At 35.1% G+C, this 24,576-nt stretch overlaps 5 protein-coding genes and 6 non-coding genes across 12 annotated transcripts; 4 read left to right on the plus strand and 7 right to left on the minus strand.

Moving 5' to 3' along the window:
- Positions 1 to 14: 14 nt before the first annotated feature.
- ZK1055.7 (Protein F37C4.5) lies at positions 15 to 2,654 on the minus strand. Its single transcript, NM_072279.6, has 6 exons — positions 2,512 to 2,654; positions 2,348 to 2,467; positions 2,068 to 2,302; positions 1,906 to 2,014; positions 795 to 1,449; positions 15 to 507 (listed from the first exon to the last, which is right to left on the minus strand). Exons 1-6 carry the CDS (start codon positions 2,650 to 2,652, stop codon positions 55 to 57), a joined length of 1,713 nt encoding a protein of 570 aa, NP_504680.1. The 5' UTR covers positions 2,653 to 2,654; the 3' UTR covers positions 15 to 54.
- A 1,057-nt stretch (positions 2,655 to 3,711) lies between these two features.
- Positions 3,712 to 8,437, minus strand: gon-14 (HAT C-terminal dimerization domain-containing protein; the record flags this gene model as incomplete). Of its 2 annotated transcripts, none has more annotated exons than NM_171476.6 (14): positions 3,712 to 4,184; positions 4,784 to 5,262; positions 5,308 to 5,400; positions 5,448 to 5,614; positions 6,041 to 6,108; positions 6,155 to 6,339; positions 6,455 to 6,525; positions 6,570 to 6,692; positions 6,743 to 6,980; positions 7,028 to 7,165; positions 7,215 to 7,369; positions 7,421 to 7,643; positions 7,695 to 8,203; positions 8,252 to 8,437. In NM_171476.6, 14 exons carry the CDS (start codon positions 8,435 to 8,437, stop codon positions 4,168 to 4,170), a joined length of 2,652 nt encoding a protein of 883 aa, NP_741558.2. In that variant the 3' UTR covers positions 3,712 to 4,167. The 2 variants fall into 2 exon arrangements, with proteins under 2 accessions (NP_741558.2, NP_741557.2); NM_171475.6 differs by having other exon boundaries at positions 4,750 to 5,262.
- Positions 8,438 to 11,952: 3,515 nt separating this feature from the next.
- cpr-4 (Cathepsin B-like cysteine proteinase 4) lies at positions 11,953 to 13,130 on the plus strand. The gene is made up of 2 exons (NM_072281.6): positions 11,953 to 11,993; positions 12,043 to 13,130. The coding sequence occupies exons 1-2, from the start codon at positions 11,991 to 11,993 to the stop codon at positions 13,045 to 13,047; spliced, it is 1,008 nt and encodes a 335-aa protein (NP_504682.1). The 5' UTR covers positions 11,953 to 11,990; the 3' UTR covers positions 13,048 to 13,130.
- Positions 12,194 to 12,214, minus strand: 21ur-14330. The gene has a single exon (NR_068936.1).
- Positions 13,131 to 14,004: 874 nt separating the features above from the next.
- F44C4.10 lies at positions 14,005 to 14,081 on the minus strand. The gene has a single exon (NR_068937.1). It is a non-coding gene; the product is annotated as an Unclassified non-coding RNA F44C4.10 (non-coding RNA).
- Positions 14,082 to 15,433: 1,352 nt separating this feature from the next.
- Positions 15,434 to 15,513, plus strand: F44C4.11. Its single transcript, NR_068938.1, has one exon. It is a non-coding gene; the product is annotated as an Unclassified non-coding RNA F44C4.11 (non-coding RNA).
- Positions 15,514 to 18,453: 2,940 nt separating this feature from the next.
- Positions 18,454 to 18,598, plus strand: F44C4.12. Its single transcript, NR_068939.1, has one exon. It is a non-coding gene; the product is annotated as an Unclassified non-coding RNA F44C4.12 (non-coding RNA).
- A 222-nt stretch (positions 18,599 to 18,820) lies between these two features.
- 21ur-13417 lies at positions 18,821 to 18,841 on the minus strand. Its single transcript, NR_068940.1, has one exon.
- Positions 18,842 to 19,472: 631 nt separating this feature from the next.
- Positions 19,473 to 22,078, plus strand: nhr-37 (Nuclear Hormone Receptor family). The gene is made up of 9 exons (NM_072282.5): positions 19,473 to 19,716; positions 19,766 to 19,824; positions 20,419 to 20,480; positions 20,533 to 20,727; positions 20,781 to 21,086; positions 21,134 to 21,228; positions 21,475 to 21,590; positions 21,638 to 21,789; positions 21,838 to 22,078. The coding sequence occupies exons 1-9, from the start codon at positions 19,547 to 19,549 to the stop codon at positions 21,934 to 21,936; spliced, it is 1,254 nt and encodes a 417-aa protein (NP_504683.1). The 5' UTR covers positions 19,473 to 19,546; the 3' UTR covers positions 21,937 to 22,078.
- On the minus strand, positions 20,587 to 20,734 carry F44C4.9. The gene has a single exon (NR_068941.1). It is a non-coding gene; the product is annotated as an Unclassified non-coding RNA F44C4.9 (non-coding RNA).
- On the minus strand, positions 21,980 to 23,623 carry ppt-1 (Palmitoyl-protein thioesterase 1). Its single transcript, NM_072283.6, has 6 exons — positions 23,485 to 23,623; positions 23,198 to 23,435; positions 22,968 to 23,138; positions 22,828 to 22,918; positions 22,466 to 22,564; positions 21,980 to 22,253 (listed from the first exon to the last, which is right to left on the minus strand). The coding sequence occupies exons 1-6, from the start codon at positions 23,582 to 23,584 to the stop codon at positions 22,056 to 22,058; spliced, it is 897 nt and encodes a 298-aa protein (NP_504684.2). The 5' UTR covers positions 23,585 to 23,623; the 3' UTR covers positions 21,980 to 22,055.
- Positions 23,624 to 24,576: the final 953 nt, after the last annotated feature.

The raw sequence follows: 24,576 nt of genomic DNA on the forward strand, positions 1-24,576 counted from the left end.
TTCTGTAAAAGATAGACGACTTCATTTAAGTATCAATTCACTGTTGGATGTACTTTAGAAATTCTCTTGATATTGAACAGTTTCATCTTTTGGATGCTCCACCACATATTTGATGATCAGATCCTTTGAGCTGCTCGGAGCCAGCTTTATAGTCCACTCCAAGTGATTGCTGGAATTGAACTTTGCCCCTTCCACAGGCTCAGAATTCTCGGCTTCAGTGCCAGCCTTCTCCGCATCATATGGCGTAGCTGCTGGTGAAACTAGCTTCACACGGATCTTCTCGTCAGTGCTACGTGGAATCGCATGCTTCACGGTTAGGAGCACCGGCTGCTCATTTCTCGTATTTTTGATGGAGATTGTTTGCTCCGTGACATTTGCAGAGTGCTTGGTGATGTAACCTCCTTCCTCATGGTACTTCTTTGCCGGCTTGTACTCCACACGAATTGCCGTGTCAACTCCCAAAGAGCAAGTGAGTCTTTCACCTGGTGACACGTTTTTCAGGTGACTCTAAAAGTTGGATTTTATTAAAATATACTCAAACTGATTCAATGAGACTAAATATTTTCATATATCATTCATTATACAATGTTTTAGAGGTTTAATGACTTCTAGTTGAGTTTTGACAAATTTCCAAGTTTTGAAATTTTCTTTTTTTTTGTTGAAAGATTCAGATCATTCTTGTATGTTCAGAGTGAAACAAGATTGAATCGATAGAAGAATTCTTACTATTAAAATTTGGTTATTTCAGCAACTTAATTTGTTTTAAATCAATTTTCTCAACAAAAAAATCTTACTGTTGCGACAAATGCATTATTCAGATAGACAGATGAAAATCCAGCCAGGAGTGCAAGTTGAGAAGTATTAACAGCAGAAGCCGTGAGAAAAGCTGCAGCATTCTTACTTGGAACGGATTCATGAACAAGTTTTGGTGTAAGAGTCACAACTCCAATAGTAACTTTGTGTTCATCAGTACCGTGTGGAATTGTTGCTTCTCTGAGAATTTTAAATTCTGTGCTCAACGTGTTTTGGGTGATTTCTGAAGCAACAGCGACAGCCATTGGTGGAGCCAAAGTCACTTCATCTGAAAATCCGAGTGTTTCGGCTCGACGGTTCTGCGGTCCCCGCGCCCCAAATAATGAGGCTGATGCATTCATCGATCTTGTTTGATAATGTTGAACTTCAGGACGACGGAAGGTTGCTTCGAGAGTTCCAAGATCTGGAATTCTGCCAGCAAGACATGGCTGAGCAGTTGACAAAACAAGTGGTGCAGAAGTCCAATCTTCCTTTGTGAATTGACGGATTTTTCCAAAGTATGTAATGCTCATGGATGGTTTCTCTGTGTCAACTCGGATATCGTATGATGGATGCCACGAAGCATCTAACACTTGATAGACTACATTCAGCTCAGCTTCCAGGTCTTCTGTGCATTCCAAAGTAATTGTGGCAGTGCTAAAATTAAGTTATCAATTTGTTGGGAAGATAGGCAAACAGTGATCTTAAATACTACAGCTTAACAATGTCAAACAATAAGACTCAAAAAATAAATTGTTTCTAGAAATAGATGGAAAATCATATGGAACTTTTCTTTATAATATTTCGAATTTTTATTAGGGTTGGATGCTTTTTTGCATATCTTCAAATCTATCTGTAATCCCATTTGTATTTGAAAATAAATAGTGCATAGAAAGCAAAGCATAGCTCATTGTGCGCCTCAAATTTTTATGGGTTTTTTGATAGTTTTTCAAATTTTTTAAATGATTCAAAATTTGGTATGTTGCCAAAAGTTTGAGTTAAGATTAAGAAAGATTTGAAAAGACATATAAAGTTGTTTTTGCCCCATTTTTAGTATATTTTGGTAAATTCCCCGACTGGCACAATTCCACCTTAAACTTTTCAAAAACTCACTGAGAGAACGCTTCTTCATTCAAATTGTGCATTAGAGCTCGTAACTCGTTTTCCAGTTTCGAAACTTTTTCCTGTTGCTCACGGTGTCCAGCTTCAACTGATCGTAGTTCTAGAAAAAAAAATTAAGTTTTTTAAAATCTCAAATTTATCGTTTAAACTCACTTTCTCTGTATAATTCGGAGTTGCTCCCATAGAATTGGAAGAAATTTGTAAGACTTTCCAAAGTTCCTTCATTTAAAGAAGCAACACCATCTTTTGGTGGATTCACGAGACCCCCACCAACTTGTTCGAAAACTTTGTCCAAATTGTCAACGCATTTTTGGACAACCGTTCCGCGATCTGTGATTTTTTGGAGGCGATTTTTCTCCTCTAGAATGGCAGCTTTGAGATTGGTGATCTTAAAAAAAAGAATATATTTTCGAATTTTAATTATCTTGCCAACCTTTGGAGGATCAGCTTCAGTTGGCAAACGAGAAACATTCTTAATAACTACATCATGAATGATTGCATTTCCTCTTCCTTCAACTCTAATTGATCCTTGAGCCATTGTTTTGCAGAGGTTCTAAATTCAAAACTACTTGAAAAACTTGTTCATATTCTACAAACCTTGAGAACAACTTCATTGACACCAGATTTCAATGAAACTTTGACAAGACGACGGATTTCAGCTCTATCAGTGAATACTTTCACCTCGGCAATTTTAAGATCACGAGTCTCGAACTCGTGGACAGATGGGTTGGTGGTCATTTCTGAAAATGACTCTTTTTAAGAGGTGTGTATTTTCAAATATTAGGAATTCTAAAATAACGAAAGTATATATCACGAATTGTTGTTAATCATTAATATCGCTGCATTTCTAAGAATATATAGATTTACGGACGGTGATACAATCTTAATGTTTACTGTAGAAAATCTGGCTTGAAGTTAATTTATTCAACATATTGGTTTGGTATTTTTCTAACTGGTCGTACATTTCTACATTAAATGAACCAATGCATGAAATTTGAAGCTTGTAGCGATCACTATAGCTGAGATCGTGGCGAGACCTACACAGAAAAATAGTGTGCGCCTTTAAACTGAATTTTAAAATTTCAACGAATATACGATATACGCATGAGAGATTATAGCAGTAGTTGTCTAAAGACAAAGATATTTTTAAAAAACATCTGTATTTTGTAAATATTATTAATGTCATATTTGACGCGCAATATATCTCGTAGTGAAAACTACAGTAATTCTTTAAAGGACTACTGTAGCGCCTGTGTCGATTTACGGGATCATTTTGACTTATCATGTAGATATAATTTATCATATTAAGCAAAAATGAGAAAATAATACGAAGAAACGAAGAAAAATAGAGTATCGCTATTTATCACTATTCGAGAATAAATACGTTTCAAAAGTCGAGCCCGTAAACCGACACCACAGCTACTGTAGTTATTTAAAGAGTTACTGTAGCCTTCGCTACGAGATATTTTGCGCGTCAGATAGTCAGATAGCGCATTACGCATTTTCATAATTTTGTGTTGTAATAAATTCAGAAACATTATATAAACTGAAATAACACACTGAAATTTCCAAAACTAAAAAACGTAAAGTTGAATATTCAAAACTTTTCGAAAAGAAACGCGACGAGATGACTAAATTTCATAACGTTGATATCAGTAAAACCTTCAAATCATTTCAAAGAGAGGAAACTCTCTATTTATACCAAAGAGACAGAAAATGTTTCGCAATGTGTTTGTGCTGACTCATTGGAGACTTAGATGCAGAAAGGAAAACGCGATAGGATAATTTTTTTTTTTTTTTTTTCACATAATAATTCACAAATTTTCGAAACGTTTTTTTTCTCCCAAAAATATGAAATACCAGTCAGAGGGTATGCAAAGTTTCTTGCTGGGTCAACAATTCAGAAATGTCAAGGTGAGTTGGGAATACAGAAAAAAAGAAATGATAAGATACTCTTCAGAAAAATTGAGAAAAATAACATGATTGAGAACTATTAAACAGAACAGGGAAGTAAACTGGTCGATGAGAAAAGAAAACGTTAGCATAGTCAATTTGAAACAACATGCGGATATATCGAAACAAGTAGCATAACAAAAACAAAACAATGAAAATACCAACTAGTGACAAATAACTAAAGTGAATTGAGGTACAGATGTATGAGCTGGGATTATTGTGGAGGTTGATGTAGCTGATGGGTAACACCAGTTTTTGTACGAATGAAATACATCTTTTTCGATGCAGTCAGAGGAGTGTTTAAGTTGAAGGAGACTCTGAAAAGTTGAATATATTTAATTTAGGTTAATAATGGTATCAGCAGAAAGGATGTAATTTTATTTTAAAAAATCGAACATTTTGTTTTTCGATCTTTTGGAAAACATTTCATTTTTATGAATAATGTCATTTCTCTGATTTGAGAGATAAATCTATACATACTTTCCTCGTATTTTTTTTGAATAAAATTTTATTTCCAAAAAAAAACAACCGAACAACTTTTTCTATTTTCTATGAGAAATACCGGAAAATCGAACATTTTATGGCGACACCTTTGATACAAGGATGTCGGTTGTTTGATTTCTCACTAAAATTAAAAACCAAAAATTGTTTAATTTTTGAAAAATCGAAAACTTTCAATTTTCTGATATTTCGAAATTTTTTTTTGATTTTTCAAAAAATAGCTCAAAATTCTTAATAATTTCACTGCTTTTTAGAAAATATTCATGTTTTATTATGCTTTCTCATCAACGTAAACATTGATTTAAAAAAAATATTTTCTGAAACATTTTTTTTCGATATTTCAAAAATCGAATATTTTCTTTTTTTAATTGATCAGCTCACGAAGGGGTATTTCTGATAACTCGTAATACTTGACCATCTTTTCCGCGAATCACACTTGTTCCATTGCCTGCCGCAGGTCGTACTGCGTAGTACCTCTTCGGTGGAGGAGCCGATGGAGTCAGTTGTTCAACAATGCCCTCTTTGGATTCGGTTTTAACGACAACAGGCCTCGCGTACGGCGATGATGAAGCAACAGTGTACACTCTCTGAATCTTCTGTCTATTCGCAGCGATTTTTGCAATTTCATCTTTCAGACTTCTTCCATGTGGTGCTTCTCTGTTTGTTCGAATTGTGGGAAACGATTGTAGAATTCGATGCGGTGGAAGTGGGTTTGGATTCTGATACACAAATGGCGTTCGTTGAGGAATCATTCGTTTTGGAGGCTCGTCTGATGGTACATCTACAATCTGTAGAGCTCTCACATCGATTGCATGATACCAAGCATCTTCAGGAGAATTGGCGTCTTTTCTTCGCTTTACGCAAATTGGTTTGCACATCAAAGATCCCTTCGAGCTATAAAATAATAATGAGTTTTGGAGATCTAAGAATTAAAATTACCGATATTCAACTAATTCACTCGCTGCACGAAGTAGCATTTTCCTTTTTGAGATATCTGATTCGTTGATCGAATGTGTAAGGATACCGTACTCTCTGTAAATGTCAACTGTATTGAAATTAAGCGAATAAAATTTCCTAACCCGAGATAATAAGCGGCATCAATCGAAAACGCTGGAATTATGAAAAGCTCTCTGGCATATTTGTACAGACGAGGGAAGCGACCGGCGTGACGAGCCCACCAATCCATGATTCCAGTTTCAACACCAGTAACTCTGCACACATACTGTGAGAACGCATTGACCTCTTTCTGTAAAAATATATACCATAGGAATGAATATCGTGATTTCTAGAAATGTTGACATGCCTTCCTAAAAAAGCGAAGATTTATACAGATAGGTCTCGAAGTTTTTTTTTATATTTCCGGTCACCTTCTCGTTTCTCAAGGAAATTACTTCATTTCTGGCAAATTTTGTGGTTTTTCAAATTTTCTGTTGAACATTGTTTTAAATCAGTTTTCTACATTTTTCCGGCCGACAAAAGGTTAGAAAATCATATTTAAAACCATGTTTAACAGAAAAATAAAAACGGCAAAAATCGCTAGAAACTACATAATAACCGTAAGGAAAATAAACGAGGAAGCAGTCACAAAAATTAAAGAAAAATACCATAAACTTTTTTGCGCGACGAGACCCATCAGAATGAATTCGTGCGCCTTCAAATAATTTTTCCTTACATCTGCAGTTATCGTATTGTCGAATGACGATGGATGTGCAAGAGTGGCTTCAGCTGCTTCACGGAGAGCTGAAATATTATTTTAAATATAAAATTTAAAAGTAGTAAAACCAACATAAATGACTGGATAAATCAGTTTTGATTTTCATCCAGTCGGCTGATGCAAGGAGATCAGAGCCATGACGAAGAGGATGAAGGAACAAAGCGAAGCGATGTATATCTGATTGCTCGACGAATGGAAGAAGAAGTTGATTGAAGATCGTGCTCACAGCGTCAACGACTGTTTGTTTACTCGTGGTGCTGGAAAATTGACGATTCGAAATATTTTTTAAAGTGTAACAATACTATACGGTTACTTAAATATACGGACTATGCTGAGAAACTTATTTTTAAAAAATAAAAATTTATGACTTACACTATTAAAGAGAAACTGATATCTGCAATGGCTGGAATTACGTCCGCAATCGTTGCTTTCACATCGACCATCTGAATTACATACTGTATAATTGTACAAGTTCGGCTCTTTTTACCTCTTTCAGTGCACTTTTGCATAGATTCAACAAACTATGAAGATATACGATGTTTACATTATCCTCGACATCAATATATTGAAGTTGTGCACTTGTAGACACAAACTCACTGAATAGTCGATGCTGAAAATGGTTTAATGATTTTCTGACTGATTAGCTGTTTTATCAAATACCATGTGAAGGCACTTTGTGATAAAATCCAACGTAGTAATCCAGTGACCATTATCAACTTCGGGATATTCTCCATAAGTACGTTTCTTCACGATATAGGACTTGAATTTGCCCCAAGAATTTCGATGAGTGGGAAATTTCGTGATAAAGTCTCGAAGCTTTTGAAGCGGTCCAGCAAAGACAGGATGCTCAATGAGAGTCTCTGCGAATTTGTTGATGTTTTGGGAGAAGCATATCATGCTGAAAGTTTTCATTTTGAGAAAAAAATGAACGATTTGTTCACTTACACTTGCTTGAACGAGTGCATATCTTCTAAAGCATCCTCAAATTCTGCTTTTCCCGCTACAACAGTGGTGATTTTCAATCGGGAACCTGACTCTTCTATTGTTTTCTGGATCGCAGTCATGACGGATGGCACAATTGGGCTGAAATAAAAAATAGAAAGTTACAAGTATTATTGTAAACTGAACGTACCCAGTCATATCATACTCGCGTAAGAAAATACATCGTCTCATGCGCGACCTTATATGATAGTAATGGACTGTAAAAGCCAGATAGTGACGATTGTTGAAAGTCGTCGTGTCAAATGTTATGGTCACTGGACTATCGTCGAAATTCAATTTTGCGTTCTGAAATTCATTTATATTTGAATTTTTATTTCAAATTCCCTTCTTCCCTACCGCTTTGGCATCAGCAATTTTCTCGAGAAATGAATGCATCGTTTCAACAGTTGGAAGAGAATATTCTGAATTCATGTTGAACGCGAGCATATTTAGATTACGATCTTGAACTGCTCGCAGTGGGATTCCACTCTTTATAAAGAACTTTGTCAATGCTTGATCAGCTCTGTCAATTGTCACTTGTTGAATTGGTGCATAAATTTTAGGTGCTGCCGTTATTGGACTGAAAATAGACATAAAATTGAACACAATTTTAAAAGCTACGGGAACTTACAAATGATTTTTGTATTTTTTCATTGTTGCTTCATGTCTACTAATTAAATGATGTCGGATCGGTCGAGTGTCCGTACTGTTAAAGTACTGCTCTTCGCACATCCCGCACTCCAACGAGGTTGCACCGCTCAAATTGCTGCTGGTTTTCACACAAAACGACAAAATTTCTCCATCAGACAGCTCTTGTAGGTAAGTCGGGAGATTTGTGAACTCTAGCGATTTTGTTGTAGGTCTGCGGATTGCACGTGTCGCTGAGGTTGACGTTGTTGGTTGATGATGATCGGACTCGTAGGAATTGTGGTAACTTTTGCTTTCATCAAAAGTTTCATAACTGTTTTGCTCTATTTCAAATGGCATATGATCGTAGTCTATTTCTTCTACAGGTTCAATGACTTCTTCTTTAACTTCTGGCCATGATTCAGATGATGATCCAGCTTGAGAATAAGGTTCCTCTTCTTTGATCTCCAACATATATTGTTCAGTAGCTGATTCGACAGAGGAACTGGGAATCTGTAAATAAAAGTAATTCATATTTCCAAAGAATTTAATTTTCCTCACTCTTTCGACAGATTTATCCTCCGACAAATGTGTTTTGCACAGGAAGTGAACTGAACCGGCCATTATCGTTTTTATCTGGAAATCGTACTTTTCCATCCAATTCTTCAGATTCTCAGGATCCTTGGGGACAATAACCATGCTGTTTTTATTCAACAGCGCCAAACATTTACAGCATTTGTAGAGCATCTGAAATTTTTTTCGTAATAAAGATGAAAACTTTAGAGAGAACGATAAATTTCCAGAAAACCCAAAATTTTTTGCGAAAAACCATTAAATTTACTGTTGTGAGAGACGCGCAAACAATTGTGAACAATTTATTTCTGTGGCTCGCAAACACCGCGACGGCAAATCGCAGACGATTGTTCATCGTATCACATGCGCGAATATTGGGCGCAACAGTAATAAATTGAAAATCAGAAGTATTATACTTGTATTTTGAATATTTAAGTGTATATTTTTGAAATATAAAGTAAAATATAGATTTTTAAACCATTTTTGAAAATATTATTTTAAGTGAAATAATTTAGACTTCTTATACGAAAATCAACGTGTTTCATTTAAAAAGTGCAATAAAAATTGCTGAGACATGAATTAAAGTGGAAAATGATTGAAATCTGTAGAGATCAAAATAAAAACAAAGAAGAATGCCCCGAATAAATTGACTGTGGCCATGGAAAACGCGGAAATGTTCAAGTACGCAAACACCGTCATGAGACTGCGTACATTTTCTTACCGTGCCCACTTTTTCAAATGTTCAAACGACAGTATGGATTATATGAAAAATTATAAGTCTAGAAAGGTTTTAGCGAATTATTTCTTCCAAGAATTTTTCTGAATTTATATTAGAAAAAAAAATCAAAAATATTTTCCAATTAAAAAAATATGTAAAACTTTTTAATTTTAAAATATTTTTTATCACAAACCATCGAATACTCATGAATTTTAAAAATTGCTTTCGACAAAAAATATAAAATTAAAATAAGAAAATGACTGAAAGTTAATAAAAACTACCATCGATCGATGTGGTCCAACGCTGTTGGTACGGCAGACGATAACATTCCAGTCGTGGCAGGACCATTGCCCATAATTTAAAATGCAATAGAGCATTCATTTGTGAACCGGAGAATATATTCGTTCCTATATAATTCTGACAAACTGTTCTGAAATTTTTAAAGAAATTTTTTTCAGCTAAATATTTAATTTAAAAACTGCCTTATAGAAGTTGTCTCCATGTCTAATTTTGATAAGAATATGTGATTCTTGGAACAACTTGAGCTGTTTTCAAAGCTTTTTATATTTCAGAAAAAATCGGAAATTTTTTTGATCGAGTTGAATGAAAAACGTTTCAGATTTATTTTTAAAAAATTCCTAAAAGCCTCTAGCATATTTGACATTCTACAATCATTCTTAAATTCATCAAAGCGCTTCAAAAATCAACATTTTTGAGAAACTTTGGGGGTCTCTAAAGTGCTGACCCATTGCACTGAAAAAATTTCCGATCTAATTCATCGTTAAAGTGTTCCTGAAAATGTAAATGAAGACTCAGTCTGAATTTATTTTTTACCAAATGGGAAAATTCGTAGTTCTATGAGCTCAAATATATGACCTATTGCATAGATTCAAATTTTTGCTGCTATAGACAAATTTCAGACATTTTCCTCATCTTGTACTTCATTATTATATTTATACCTATTTGTACCTACATATTAGGCCTCCCGGCAATTTACCATCTGGCAATTTTCCATTGACATGTCACCTTGAAATTATATTTGTCGTAACTGAAGACAGTATACATATATTTTTCAAATTCTTAATGTGCCTGAACTGTGTAGTATTTCAAAACCTTATCATGTGAAAATTTCATTAATTTCATTGTAATCCGGAAGTTTGTTTTCAAGGCGTTGATACACATGACGTCAAGTACAGTTTTTAAAATCAAATGTTCATTACCGGTTCATGAAACTGACTAATACATAGAAACTCAATAGAAAAAAAATTATCGAAACTAATATCGCACTTCTGCTCTCCCCATTTTTTCATCTTTGAGCACGTCAGGAGTCACGCTGTAAACAAGAATTGTGGAATTAATACTTCAACGACATTTTGATATCAAAAGCAAATTTCGTGAAACGGTAGAAGAAAATAGGTTTATCATTGGACGGATGGTAGAAAATTGTTTAAACATCGAAAAATGGAAAATCGGAAACATTCGAGAAGCAATAAAATATTGGAGGCACAGTTCAATCAAATTCAGGCATAAAATATAAAAATAAACCCACTGTTAAATTCGAAAATAAACCCACTGTTAAAAAGTTAAATTCAAATAAATAAGCTAATATTTCATAAAACATCTATAAAAAAGATATGATGCGGAGTTTGTCTGCTGTCAATTTTGACAGCTTCTCCTATGGCTGTTATTTAGGACATACTAGGTCGTCCTCTTAAATTTTGTGTGCTTAGCGTCCTCTTAACAGGAAACTTCAGGCTCAAATCCGTATCTAGATAATATTGGCCCAAATAATCGATTTTTGTTAATAAAATTAATGTATCAAAATCGAGAACGATGTGGACGTCCTATTTATGAACCCTAGCTTGTCCCATTTCAGATTGACTTCTGAAAACTGTGGCAATTCGTGTTTTTGATACTTTGGGCGCATAACACTTTTTTTCTACATAGAATCCTCAACATAAAATTTTGTGACGTAAAAGTTTGAAATCCACGTATTGCCACGGCTTCTGTGTCATGAGGTATGTAGAAGGAAATATACTAGCCTGCAGTAAGATTTCAGGTTTTCTGGAAGTATATAGAACGGTTCAAAAAGTATTGAAAACCCCACATATAATTATGAAAATTGCACATAAAAATGTTGCTGGTTTTCCAAAAATCTTTTCCAAAATTAAAAAAGAATTACAGAAATGAGTAGATGGTCAACCTGTCAGGAAGACCCCTTCGCTTCGGAAATCTTTAATTCTTCTTCATTATGAAATTCAATTAAGCCAGAAAGTATGCGTGACACTTGTTGGATTGTGAAAGCAAAAAAAATACCACCGGTTTCAGATATTGTAAACCAGGTTTTAAAAAGCGGGCAGTTTTAAAATTTAACTATGAAAATGATACTTTCTGAAGTTGTAAAAAAAGAATATCACAACTTCTGTTTGAAAATGAAAATTTGGAAAAGCCTATTGGGAAATACTAATGTTGAAAACTACAATTTTGTTTAATTCGCAAAATTTCAGAGCATTCCATTCTTTAAGGTTTTCGAATTTTCTGGAGCAGTCAGTCACGTTGATTTTTTCAGGATAAATGCACGAAGAGACGCACCAAATTATTGCCACATTGAACTTAAAATTTATTTTTGGCGAGTACAGAGGAAACAAAGTAGTCCTCATAGTTCAAACCTTCTTGCTACTTTTACACCTAACCTAAAAATTGAGTACTTCTAATCTGGTTCCAAATGATAACTTTCGTTGAACCACACAACTTCCAAACTCTTATCAAAGTTGCACGAGATCATTGTGCTCAAATGATGGTGCTGCGTCACATGACTACCTCCTAATTAGGCATTGTCTATCGAAATTTGCGCTGCCAGGTACCGCAAATTTTTTCAATTTTAATCCCGGACGCCAATGATAAGAGATAACGAGCACTCCCGAACTGATAACGAGTCAACTATAAAAGACCATCGCAATGAAGTAACTTCAGCATTTGCTCTATCTTGCTATTTGCTCTTTTACAAAAATGGTAAGTGGTTGTTTTAGCGTGAAGTTTAATAATTGTAATTGTCTTGAAGAAATACCTCATTCTTGCTGCCTTGGTGGCTGTTACCGCCGGACTCGTTATTCCACTTGTTCCAAAAACCCAAGAAGCTATCACCGAGTATGTGAACTCAAAGCAATCTCTCTGGAAGGCTGAGATTCCAAAGGACATCACCATTGAACAGGTCAAGAAGCGTCTCATGAGAACCGAATTCGTTGCCCCACACACTCCAGATGTTGAGGTTGTGAAGCATGATATCAACGAGGATACCATTCCAGCAACATTCGATGCCCGTACCCAATGGCCAAACTGTATGTCAATCAACAACATCCGTGACCAATCTGACTGTGGATCCTGCTGGGCGTTCGCTGCCGCCGAGGCTGCTTCTGATCGTTTCTGCATCGCCTCCAACGGAGCCGTCAACACCCTTCTCTCAGCTGAAGATGTTCTTTCTTGCTGCTCCAACTGCGGATACGGATGCGAGGGAGGATACCCAATCAACGCCTGGAAGTACCTTGTCAAGAGCGGATTCTGCACCGGAGGATCTTACGAGGCTCAGTTCGGATGCAAGCCATACTCCCTTGCCCCATGCGGAGAGACCGTCGGAAACGTTACCTGGCCATCTTGCCCAGATGATGGATACGATACCCCAGCTTGTGTTAACAAGTGCACCAACAAGAACTACAACGTTGCCTACACCGCTGACAAGCACTTCGGAAGCACCGCTTACGCCGTCGGAAAGAAGGTCTCCCAGATCCAAGCTGAAATCATTGCCCACGGACCAGTCGAGGCCGCATTCACTGTCTACGAGGACTTCTACCAATACAAGACCGGAGTCTACGTTCACACCACTGGACAAGAACTCGGAGGACATGCCATCAGAATTCTTGGATGGGGAACTGACAACGGAACTCCATACTGGCTTGTTGCCAACTCATGGAACGTCAACTGGGGAGAGAACGGATATTTCCGTATCATCCGTGGAACCAACGAGTGCGGAATTGAGCACGCCGTTGTCGGAGGAGTCCCAAAAGTCTAAATAATCTATTTGATTGAAGTATTTGTTTTCATACGTGTATATAGATATGAATAATAATAAATGATTATGCATCGAGAGTCAAATGTTGATTGATATATTTGAATCGTGGACTGATAGGATCATGAAGCACATATTTGTGAGGAGAAAGTTTAAACTTCGCATTTTGCTTCAATGATCAGTTTCATTAAAGTTTTTCGAAGCAAAATGAGAATGCGATAAAGTTAGAGATAATTTGGAAAGTAGTTAGCAACTTAAAGAAGGTATAGTATAGTGAATACTGAAGCATGGAGTGGTATCCAGAGAAAACCATAAAAATCTTTTTACAAATTCCATCCCTTTCAGTTTCAGAAATGTCTGAAAATTATTAAAGTTTACAACTGATCACTTAGAATTCTTAAAAACACAATTTGATGTACCCGTCTCCGGGTAATATCATTTCATTGCAAAAAATGAAAGCCCCCAATTTTTGGTCTCATAACAATCCCTCACTTTAAACATTCCTTCCCTGATTTTACATTCAAAATCTGGCAAATATGGGATACTGTAGATGAATATAATTAGTTTGACATACGCTAATCAGGTTTTGACATACATACAGTAACCCTTAATCGAAGCGGTTTCTTGGATATTTTCTCGCAAGAATCATGTTGCGCGAAAAACAACGTTTGCGAAGTTTAATATCTGATAACAGTTTTATAGATGAATTTATAGTGTTGACATAGTGTTGACGCATTTCACTTTAATATTTTGGAGTCTAACAAGACCAAGAACTTTGAAGTCGAAACGATAACGACACGGGTACACTTTTTTAGACACAAAAATGAAGTCATATCTTAAAATAAGTTTGCATTGTTTGAAAAAAGTCTAAAAATATCTCACCTAAAATATCAAAAGGACCTTTTCAGGTAACATTGGTTACACTCTATCTAGCTACACTGTGCCATGTGTTTCGATATATTTCCAGGAAGATACAGAGCACATTTTGTGCGCAAAGTGACCGCCGGCGAAGAGAACAAACATGAAAAAGTTGGAATTGCTTTGTATACAAGGGGGCTCATTTTTGTCACAATCTACAAGATGTGAAGCCCAGCTGAGCTCTTTTTGTTGTTGTTGTTTTGCGATTTATGATTATTTATTTGCTTTTAATTTTTCTAATATTCCTAAAATTAAACAAATTTAAATTTAAACCCAAATGCAGCCAGATGATTGCGGTCAATGATTAATTGTTTCCGATACTAGAAAAGTGAAATGATATGAATAGATCTCTTAGACTAGTTTCTATTTTTCTGCGTTGTGACTGCAGGGAACACTATTGTTGATTCCATTTTGGAAGCAAAAATAATTGACCCGAAAAATAACCAATTTTATTACTCATCGGCGGAAAAATAAAAAAAGAAGATCAGTACCAAAATAGTAAATCACAGGAAGTTGACCTGTTGAACCCAACAACAAAGATAAAAAATTCAAGGTTCTAGGACCACAAGGGTTGTCTACAGTAACAATAATAATCTAGATTTTTGTCTTTCTAGAAATTATGAAACTGCTCTCGAAGACGAAATATATTTTCAAAAACATTTCATGTTTTACTGTAGAGAAAGTTTTGAGAAACTTGCGAAAAATGTTCATAGTTTTTAGAGAAAATATTGACAAATAGTTATAGTGGGCGCATTAGTGCAAGATAAACTTTTTTGAAACTCGGAAAAATTCTAACATCCTGTATCAAGCAAAAACTTAATGAAATTAAAATCTACAAATTGTTGAACGTTAGACTTTTTACTTTTGATTTTACCATAAATTATTCTTTATTCCAACGACTGCCTCATATCTATACGCATACCTACTGTCAATGCAAAGGTGATTTTTTCCTTTCCCAATTAAATATCCAAAAGCTACATATGTAGATATAAGAAACAACATTATGAATGTGAATAACGTGAATGTGAATATGTGCAATTGCTAGATCAGAAAATGTTATAGGCAGGCACGTAGGCATGTAGATATGTAGACATAATACCAATCTGAGTGTTTTACAGCGCTCCTGTAGAAGTTGCTAAAACTAATATGGAATATCCAGTTTAACTGGAAGCTAATGTGAAGTTAGCGTACATATATCTATTCAAACTTTTTTTAAATTTTCGTATTCACAGTTTCCCCGTTAAAATATATACGACAACTCAAAGCTCAATCCACTCTATTGTTTATATCTATAATTCCTAACAATATCTTCAAACTACAATGTTTTGTCTTTTCTATTAATTGTACTTTTTGTTGCGCCATTGCCGCGTAAATGTAACATCAGTTCTGCTTTGATCTTCAGAACAGTGCAGCCAGAACAATAGCGCGCCTATTTCCTCATTTCGTTGGCTCTAGTGAGCACTTTTTGCAGAGGCTACAGCTTAGAGATCAGAATCTTACGCGCTCGCGAGAAATGAGTGTTCTAACGGTCTTGACGTACTTTCCACTTTTTGAATCTGCTGTCGTAGCTTGTTCTATTTTTAGGCGATTAGTTTTGTTCATTTCGCGCCGGTGCCACAAATATAGTACTCAACAGTCACAGTTCGCAGACCCCACTTTCCGTGGTTTCTTTTGTAGTACACGAGAATGACCTCGTGGGGGATGAGAGTTGTGGAGAGAGAACAAGAAAAGAGAAGATGCTCTTTGTACTGGATTGTTGTTTGATTCGTTGTCTAGTCTGTTTATTTATGTTTAGATCAACATCAAAACTCATATGAACAGTCAGAAATTTGAAAGAACGGCAACTCGGGTGAAAATCGAAAGATCAATTTTTGAGTTGAGCTCATTATCAATGAAACAACAATGTTGACTGATGTTTTAAAATTTGTAGGGGTCACTCGGAAAAACAATCGGAAAAACAATAAATGAAATTTTGTATGTAATAAAAAAAGCGTGCTTTTAAACCGCTTGTTAGATTTTTTTCAAATTGGGGGTTTGGAATCTTTGAAAACAAGTTTATTTCAAAACCATTCGATGAACCAAGACAGGAGTGCAATCAAAAAGTCTGATAATTTTCACTTCTATTCAAATTTTTAAATTTATGAAATTTTGCCAAAACATAAACTGCCATTTAAGTCATTTTCTGAATACAAACCCGAAATTTGAGGTTCAAAAATAGAACAATGTGTAACCAAACTCTTAAGCCTGCTTTTAATTATGCAGAACTTATCGACTTAGTTATTTTGGTGTAACTTTTGGCAATCGGCAATTTTGGAAATCGCCGCTTGTTTAGTTTTCCGTTACGTCTACTTGTGAATAGGCACAAAACTGACCTAGTTTGTCTCGGAAGCAGACAACATTTATCTGCATGAGAGAACTAGTGCAATCGTATAAAAAGTTTTCAAAAAAATTCGTATAGAAAATTAAGAGAAGCTTGGTTCAGATACATATTCTGCAAGTTTCAAACCTACTTACGATAAAAAATTTTCAAGCTTCTGTTACAACTTCTTCTTTATACATTTCTGCTGCAAACCTTTAATTCCTAAAATCTGACACAAATCCGACAAGTGCCCTCAAAATTCCATTCAAGTACTGGGGACGTAAGATATCAATCGTTGATCGTTAAGCGCAATAAAATCACATAAGACGATCGAGTCTAGTTTGAACGAAATTATTTTCATTTTCGTTAATTAGCAACGTACCGTAGTTCAAGCCAATCAGCTAAGTGGTAGCTTAATTGAAGACCGCCTTTCAAAGAATGTAAGGAATGGTTTATATAACAGTTGCAAAAACATTTTCTTTCGGCTTCATAAAAAATCAATGTATTATTGAAATAATTGGTGGAGTCAAAACAGATTAAAAATGTGACACACTGTTGTAGTTAGTAGTTTCATCTATAGGTTTTATTTCCGAAAAAAACACTATTATACACCAAGAAGTATATTTTTCATTGTTGATAATTTTCATCAAACATAATGGAGATATATATCAAACCGGAAAGTTGAAAGTAAAACTCTAAACATGCTACTAGAATGGAATAATGTTTATGGGCATCAAAAGTTAGAGTGAACTTGAGAATTTTATTTGTGAGTGATGTTAGGGTGATTTGGTTGGCCTGTTAGCCAAATTGCAGGAAACATAAGGCACAAACGCAGTGAGTAATCTACCGTAAATTAGACAACATCTATTTGGGTTGCAGCAGAGATTTTGAGGCTATGCAAGAAAGGATGCTTGGGAATTATTGGAGTTGAATCTTGTAAAAATACTATTTCCACGTTTAGTAATGCATCTTATTGCTCAACCCTGACAATCTTTTGTTTTGCAAAATGATTTGCCACTGACAAAACATGTATGATTTTTCTTCAAAAGTTTTGTAGTTAATTAAATTTAAATATGGTAAAGTGGATGGGGTGCAAGAATATAATGGAATCGTCAAAACCGTGAAATTAAATTGCAATATATTGAAGTAATGGAAATAGAGCAAAGGTTCAGTATCATTCAGTATCATTTGTACATGCCATATGTTCCCTATTATACTTGCACATCCTTGCTGCACTTTGGCAGTTAATATCTTGGTTTCGTTTGCTTTTGTCAGAAAACTGTAAACTGACAAAATACGTGCTAAATAATCTTCTGTATTTCACTAACAGTATATTTGTGATTAATTTTAGTACAACCGAGATATGAGCCGTCAAAGTAAAGCAATTGGGGTACAAATCCAGTAGGGAAAATATGGTAGACTTGTTAACTTGAAATTAGTCTTCAGTTTATGTACTATAGGACTAAACTTATTTGTATTTATTTTTTTTTAACTTGAGGGAATAGTTTTCCTTGACATGCATACTTAATAAAGCGGTGAATTGAATTTATATGAATAACATTGTTGTACTAGTTGTTACTTTGATGCTACTTTTGCAAATTGACAAAATATCATGATATCTCGGAAAATATGCGAACTACATATTTGGCAAATTTATTACTCATCGGGTAAGAAAATCGGAGAAAACATATCTGATGTCTATCAACTGATCTAAATGAATAGAAAAATGATTGTTCCCAATTGAATCAGTCTAGATCAGGAACTTTTGAAACATATATACAGTTATATGCCCTAAAAATGAACAACTTTCCCCGTCAACAGACACAATATTTTTCTCTTTTTCTGGTCTCCATGTCCTATTTCATGAGTCAAGTGTTGTAGAGGGCGACGATAAGACATCGGGCCCAAACGCATTAACGAATCATCTTGCGGGTCGGGAGGCGGGATCTGTCAAAAGTTTGCAGCGTTTGGCAAAGGTTCGAGGCTGGCAATGAAGATGCAAGGATGGTGGACGGCTACCTGCAGATGACAGTCTATCGGAGACGCAGACTAATCAGATGACATTAGTCTTTTGAAAGTTTTGCGGAAGTCCAATTCGGCGAACACAGGTCGCGTGTGAATCGATGCTCGTAGACCGAGTAGCAATTGACAGCTAGAGATTGACAATTTATGAAGAGACGCAGACAGATGTGAACATAGAAACGACAAAAGACATACATGTTTCGAATTAGATGGACAAGATCGGTTGCCTCTATATAAAGTAGCTCAACGTATTTTATCCAAAATTCTAAATCGGTCACTATCAATCTAGCAATTCTAAAATGTTTTTGTTTCTGATTTTCCGCAATTCCATCGAAGTTACAATTTTGACTTAAAATTTTCTATCACAAATCATGTACCAATGTGTGCACTTTTAAAAAAATTGTACAATGTATGTAGCAGTAATCAGAAGGGGATTGTTTTCCTATAAAATTCAAGAAAACCCAAAATTCTCACATTCCGAAAATCTTTTTTTTCTGACTTTTTTCCTTTTTGGTTCATCGAACATAAAAACATTTTGAAACAAATTTTTGAGGTGGTCTTTTCAAGTGGAAAGTAAATTCAAAATCTTTTATCATCAGATCGAATATGAAATTTCTGAGTTTTCTATTTTAAGAACTTTCAGTATCTATAGTATCCCTAGGCACATTTTTAAAACGTTTCATACAACTCCAGCTAAAGTTTTCTGAAAATACGGTTAGCCAAATTCACCACTTCATCCTGATAATTGTCATTATGCTTTTCCTTCCACTACAACTAGACTATCTCTTTTCGGAAGGGGGTGAGATTTTAATTGTTTGTCTGAGATTCCTACGTCTTCGACCAGCGTAACGATCAGAGAACATGCCGACATGACGTCTTCCCCCAGCCGAAAATGTCTCTCTTCTGATCTTGCCTTACATGTGAAGAAAAGTACCAAAAAATTGCTGTGATAACTTTGTGATTTGAGGCTGGGTTTTCAGTCTCAAAATTTGACATGTAGGTACGTTCATTTTTCCTTCAAGTTTCCCTCTTTTTTTTTCTCAAATATAAACCCTTTTCGGTGGTCACTTGATCTTTTCCTCTCCTCTCTACGTTTTTCATTTCTCTAATAACATATCTGGTAGAGATCTCTTAGAATGACAACACCCAATTTGCATATTACAAAATGATGATCACACTTTTTTTCCTTCTCAGAATCTAAAAATGGTACCTGACAAGTCATGCTTGGTTTGCAAAAAAGCTTCAAATGGAATGCATTTCGGTGCACTCACCTGCCGAGCGTGCGCCGCATTCTTTCGAAGGGCTACTGTACTGAAATTACAGTATAAATGTAAGCAGGGGAATTCAAAATGCAATATTGATGGTCGTGGAAGGTGAGTTACTATAGTCTTCAAAATCAGAAAATTCACGTTTTGTTTATAGATATGTCTGCCGGCAGTGTCGTCTGACAAAGTGCAAAGCAATCGGGATGAATGAAGAGAGTATGTTTTTTTTTCCAAAAAAATAAAAACTTGCAAGATTTTCAAGTGCATATCGTGCACATCAAAAAATTTTACATCAAAAGTTTTTGTGAAAAATTGTTGCGAAAATTGGTTTGACAAATTTTCAAAAACTTCATGTGAATAGGTTTTGTGGAATACGCAGAAAAATAATTTTTTCTGAAAAATAAAAAATCCTAACAAAATTTCTAGATCATCTCTATGTTTGATTTTTACTCTTTAGGCTTAGAAAGGATTTTTTCCGAAGTCCGAAAATTACAAAAATATTCCAAAGGTTTTTTTTATAGCTTAAATAATTTCAAAATGAGGGCATTAAATACAAAAGTGCCCTATTTCCTTTTTTTACATAATGTTGAATTTTGAAAATTGCTAAAAATCACCACTCATTTTTGCTAGTGGTGAAATAACTAAATCCTTTCCAAAACACAAATAAAATTTCAATTACTGTCAAAAATTTTGCTGCCATTCTTTTGGAATTTAACCAAAAGCGTTTTTTTCTGCAAATTTTACAGAGTCCAATTATTTTTCTCTTCTTTTTTTCTCTTCTTTTTCTAGTAAAATATACTCATTTTTCAGAAGTTCAATTGGACTATGACCCAACGTACTCGTTTCGCGGTTTGATGGAGGATAGTGGAAGTGTGAGTTTTGTTTTTTAAATTAAAAACAATTATTTTATTTACTACATTTCAGGACGAATTCTCTACGCCAAATGGAAGCCCAGCTCAATCTGATTACAGCCCGACCAACTTGAGCCGGAAGAACTCGGTGGAGTCACCTGGAATTGATCCGAACTTTTTGTTCACCTTCTCGCCAAAAACACCGGATAAGCCGAACATGGTTATCAGTTTTAATGACTTGGTGAAGAAAATTGAAACGTCATTTTCGGTAAGTTGAAGCGAAAAACATTGAAAGTGAAAATTTTGTTATTTTATGTTCAGCATAAAACAAAAGGCGACGATTGTGAACTGACTACTTTGACGTCTGCATTGAAAAAGTTTAGGAAAAATCAAAAAGCTCAAAGTCAAATCTCTTTTCTTGACAAAGTCGAGCTGAAATCTGCTATTGATTGGCTCAATGATCGAATCTATATGTACTCTTGTTGGTTTTCCTCTTCAAAATCTTTAATGTCTCTACCCATGGATCAAAAAATGCAGCTCTTCCGATCTTCTTGGAATGTCGTTAGAACATTTGAGCGCCTAGAAATGTCTGTCAAGATTTTTGAAGAAGGAGTCATTCGAGGAGGAGTGAGAATAGTTTTTAATTATTTTTAAAAATATCAACTGTTTTTCAGTATATACTTATCAATGATGATCTCGCAATGAAATTGGAATCAACTCATATTGACTTTGCCTCGATAACTGATCTCACGAATCAATATTTCAACAAGTGAGTTTTCTGTTTCAAAAACTTTGAAATGCCCACAATTCGCTGATTGAAATTTGTCAATGTTCTGAAAAGCCTACTCAAAGTTGCGTTGGTTTTAGGATCACATTTTGATACAGCATTTTCTTTACTATAAAATTAATTGAAATACTGAAAATTCAACAAAACAATTTTTGCCGCTATGTCGAGAAAGATATAATGATGAAAAATCTTTGAACATTTTTATATTTGTATTTTTGTAATTTTCAGACTATTCGAACCCTTCCTACACCGTTACATAGATGAAGTTGCAAGGCCACTTCTTGATCTCAAGCCAACTACGGAAGAAGTCGTTTTTTGTATGGTTCACCTTATTGGACTTGAAGGTAAAAAAAAAAAACATCAATCAAATTTTTATTAACTTTAATTTTAGAAGGTGATCTTTCTCATGAAACACGAGAAGCTTGCGAACAAATGCGAGCAGAAATTGCTGACCAAATGCACGTTTATTATACAAATCGGACGGATATCAAAATGTATTCTCATCGGCTTCTGATTCTTATGAAACTGGTCAAATCCATGAAGGTTTGCCAAATTTTTTTTTAAGTTTTCTGATTTTCCCCCTATTTTTAGAGAATCTCTCGTGAGAAATCAAAGATCAAGGAGCTCTTCTGGCTTTTTGACATCTTTCATGCCGAAATCTCGGAGCCGTATTTTTTCGAGATGTTTTAGAAAATGATGGGAACCCAAATCAAGAAAATGCTCACACAACCAGTCATGATAATTTCATAATTCATTTTTACGTACGAGTTTTACAATACGAGTTGTTTCTTTTTGAAAATCAAACAAGTTCACATAAAATATTTTTTGATAATATCGTTGACAAGCACACTTCTTGGAATTTGCAAGTGATCTCCATCCACGTCCATAAAATGGATTCGTCCACTCTCATGAAGCTTCTTCAATCCAATACGATCCTCTTTGTACAGGTCGGTTTCGTTCATTGGGAGAATTGTGTCAATATCACCGTCTTTGTAGAACCCGAACCACTGGAATAAATTATTGAGACTTTATAAAATATTTCAGCGTGAGAACCGTGACAGGTGGTACAAAATGTCTGTTGCCTGTGTGGCTCTTTGTACCCATTAGAATGAGAATACTCGGGAAAACTCCGGCCTGCATTAACAAGCTTTTGGCGACCCTCGCCTATAGGCGACTATAGTCTACTTTCGGAAACTGCAAAACAAAAAAAACCACTCACAGATGAATCCTTTGGTACAACCATATGATCTTGATTGAATTTCACCAGAACCAGGTTTTTGAGACTCAATAAGTTGCGTTTGTAAGTCGGGTTGTTATTCTGAAACAAAAATACTTTTTTTTTCAATTATTTTAATGATTACGATTTTCTAACGATTTTGAAATTCAAATGTCAACCGGCAGGAATAATTTTTAGAAAAGAAAATAAAGCACCACCGTTCATTAAACTAATCCCGGCGCATCTTTTTACAGAAAAAGTTATAATTTTCAATCACCAAAAACAGTTTTTTCAAAACAAAAAAGGACCAAAATGTACAGAAATTATTAATTAATACTTCAAAAAAATGTTTTAAAAATCCTTACGTTTTCGTTATTGATATCAGCCAAGAAAATAGAACGTTTTTTATACTCTTCGACTTGATTTGGGTCGTGCCAGTACTGGGCTTGAACAACTCTAGAAAACTGTTAAAAATAATGAAATGAAAGACAAAAAATACTCGTACCGTTTTTGTACAAATGGAAGATAAGCTCCCAAGTCAATGAGACGTCTCACGCCATTGCACATAATATTGTCACCAATGCAGTACGGGGCTCCAAAAACTCCTTGATGTTGACCACCGACTGACACCAAATTCTTCATTGGTGGATTTGGGCATCTTTGGGCAACCGCTCTCCTGAAAAATTGCCGTTCTACAAAATTTTTTAAAATTTAAATTCAATAAACGCGATTTACAAAAACTGTGCTCCTTGTGAGAATCCGATCGCATTATATCCATTCTTTAGTTCAGGATCGTTCTTAATTTTGATACATGCCATATAGACAAGTTCATTGGTATTTGCATAAAATCCATGCTCAATGTCTTTTGTAATACTAGATCCCAATTGAAGACTGTGAACGTAAACTCCAGGAATTTGCTCCTCGAATAGTTTTTTCACAGATCCCATAGACAACGGATTGCAACAACAGTCACCTAAAAATCATAATGTTCGCACTTTTTCAGTAATTAAGTTACAACTAACCCATTCCATGCCACATGACCACTGGAACCTGCTTTGTAGCATTCCGGAATTCTGCTGTAGTTATGGCCAGTAGGCAAAGTAGAAGGGGAAAATATCTCATTCTTCAAGAAAACGAAGAAATGATTAGAGTGGGGTCAAATGAGAATGGACAAAGAGGTCGGCTGTTTGGCTCAACAACTGATAAGATAAGATTAATTGGCTCATTCGGGTTTATTGATTGATCATGCTAGAAGGCAAAACAATTGATAGAGTTTTTCGATTGAATTAATAATGAAGTTTGAAATCCTGAAAATAAAACCAGAATACATGACAATTTTTAGCTTTATAATTTGCTTGGCTGGCTTGAATCGAATAATTGATTGAGTTTTGAATAACCTCGCAAAGAGTTACTAGGCCGTTGTCTATGATTTCAAATCATAACAATGATCCAAATAAACATACGCAGGCAATTCAACAAGTAAATTGGATGTTCAACGAAAACTACGACCCCAAAAGCCTTTTTCATGTTCTAACTTCAGTCTGTAATTTTCTGTTTTAGATCTGTACCCACATGGCTCTACTGAATGTCGTCGATTCTGTTGGATAAAAAGAAACATTTTGAACTAAAAAGTGTATGATGAACCATTCTCGAGCCACACCAATTAATCTATTTGACAACTTACACTTTATTTCGGGCTGGAAAACATATTTTTAACTTTTAAATAATAATTTGTTAACACCCGAATTGATTTGGTCGAGATCATTGAATACATTTTTGCTAATTTCACATGGAAAGATTGTTGGATAAACTGCGACGAGAACCTGGCATGACGCATTTTTAATCGACCGTTAGCCATATGCGCACTGTGAGTTGTGCACATTATCCCTCACGGTCCCATGGCCCCATCTACAATTTCGTCTACAATGTTGCGAGATTTTTGAAGTATACATATGTACATCGCAAATTACCTGTTTCACACCTTTTTTTTGCCGTAAATTCATTGCTTCAAATAACAATGCTTTCATAGAACAATCTGTATTTGCCTCTTGAAAAATAATAAATTTTGCCATTACATGTATTCTCCGTTTTTTCCTTTTTCCTCCACATTTTCT

The sequence above is a fragment of the Caenorhabditis elegans genome, chromosome V (genome assembly GCF_000002985.6).
Source record: "Caenorhabditis elegans chromosome V".
In the NCBI taxonomy this organism is placed as follows: domain Eukaryota; kingdom Metazoa; phylum Nematoda; class Chromadorea; order Rhabditida; family Rhabditidae; genus Caenorhabditis; species Caenorhabditis elegans.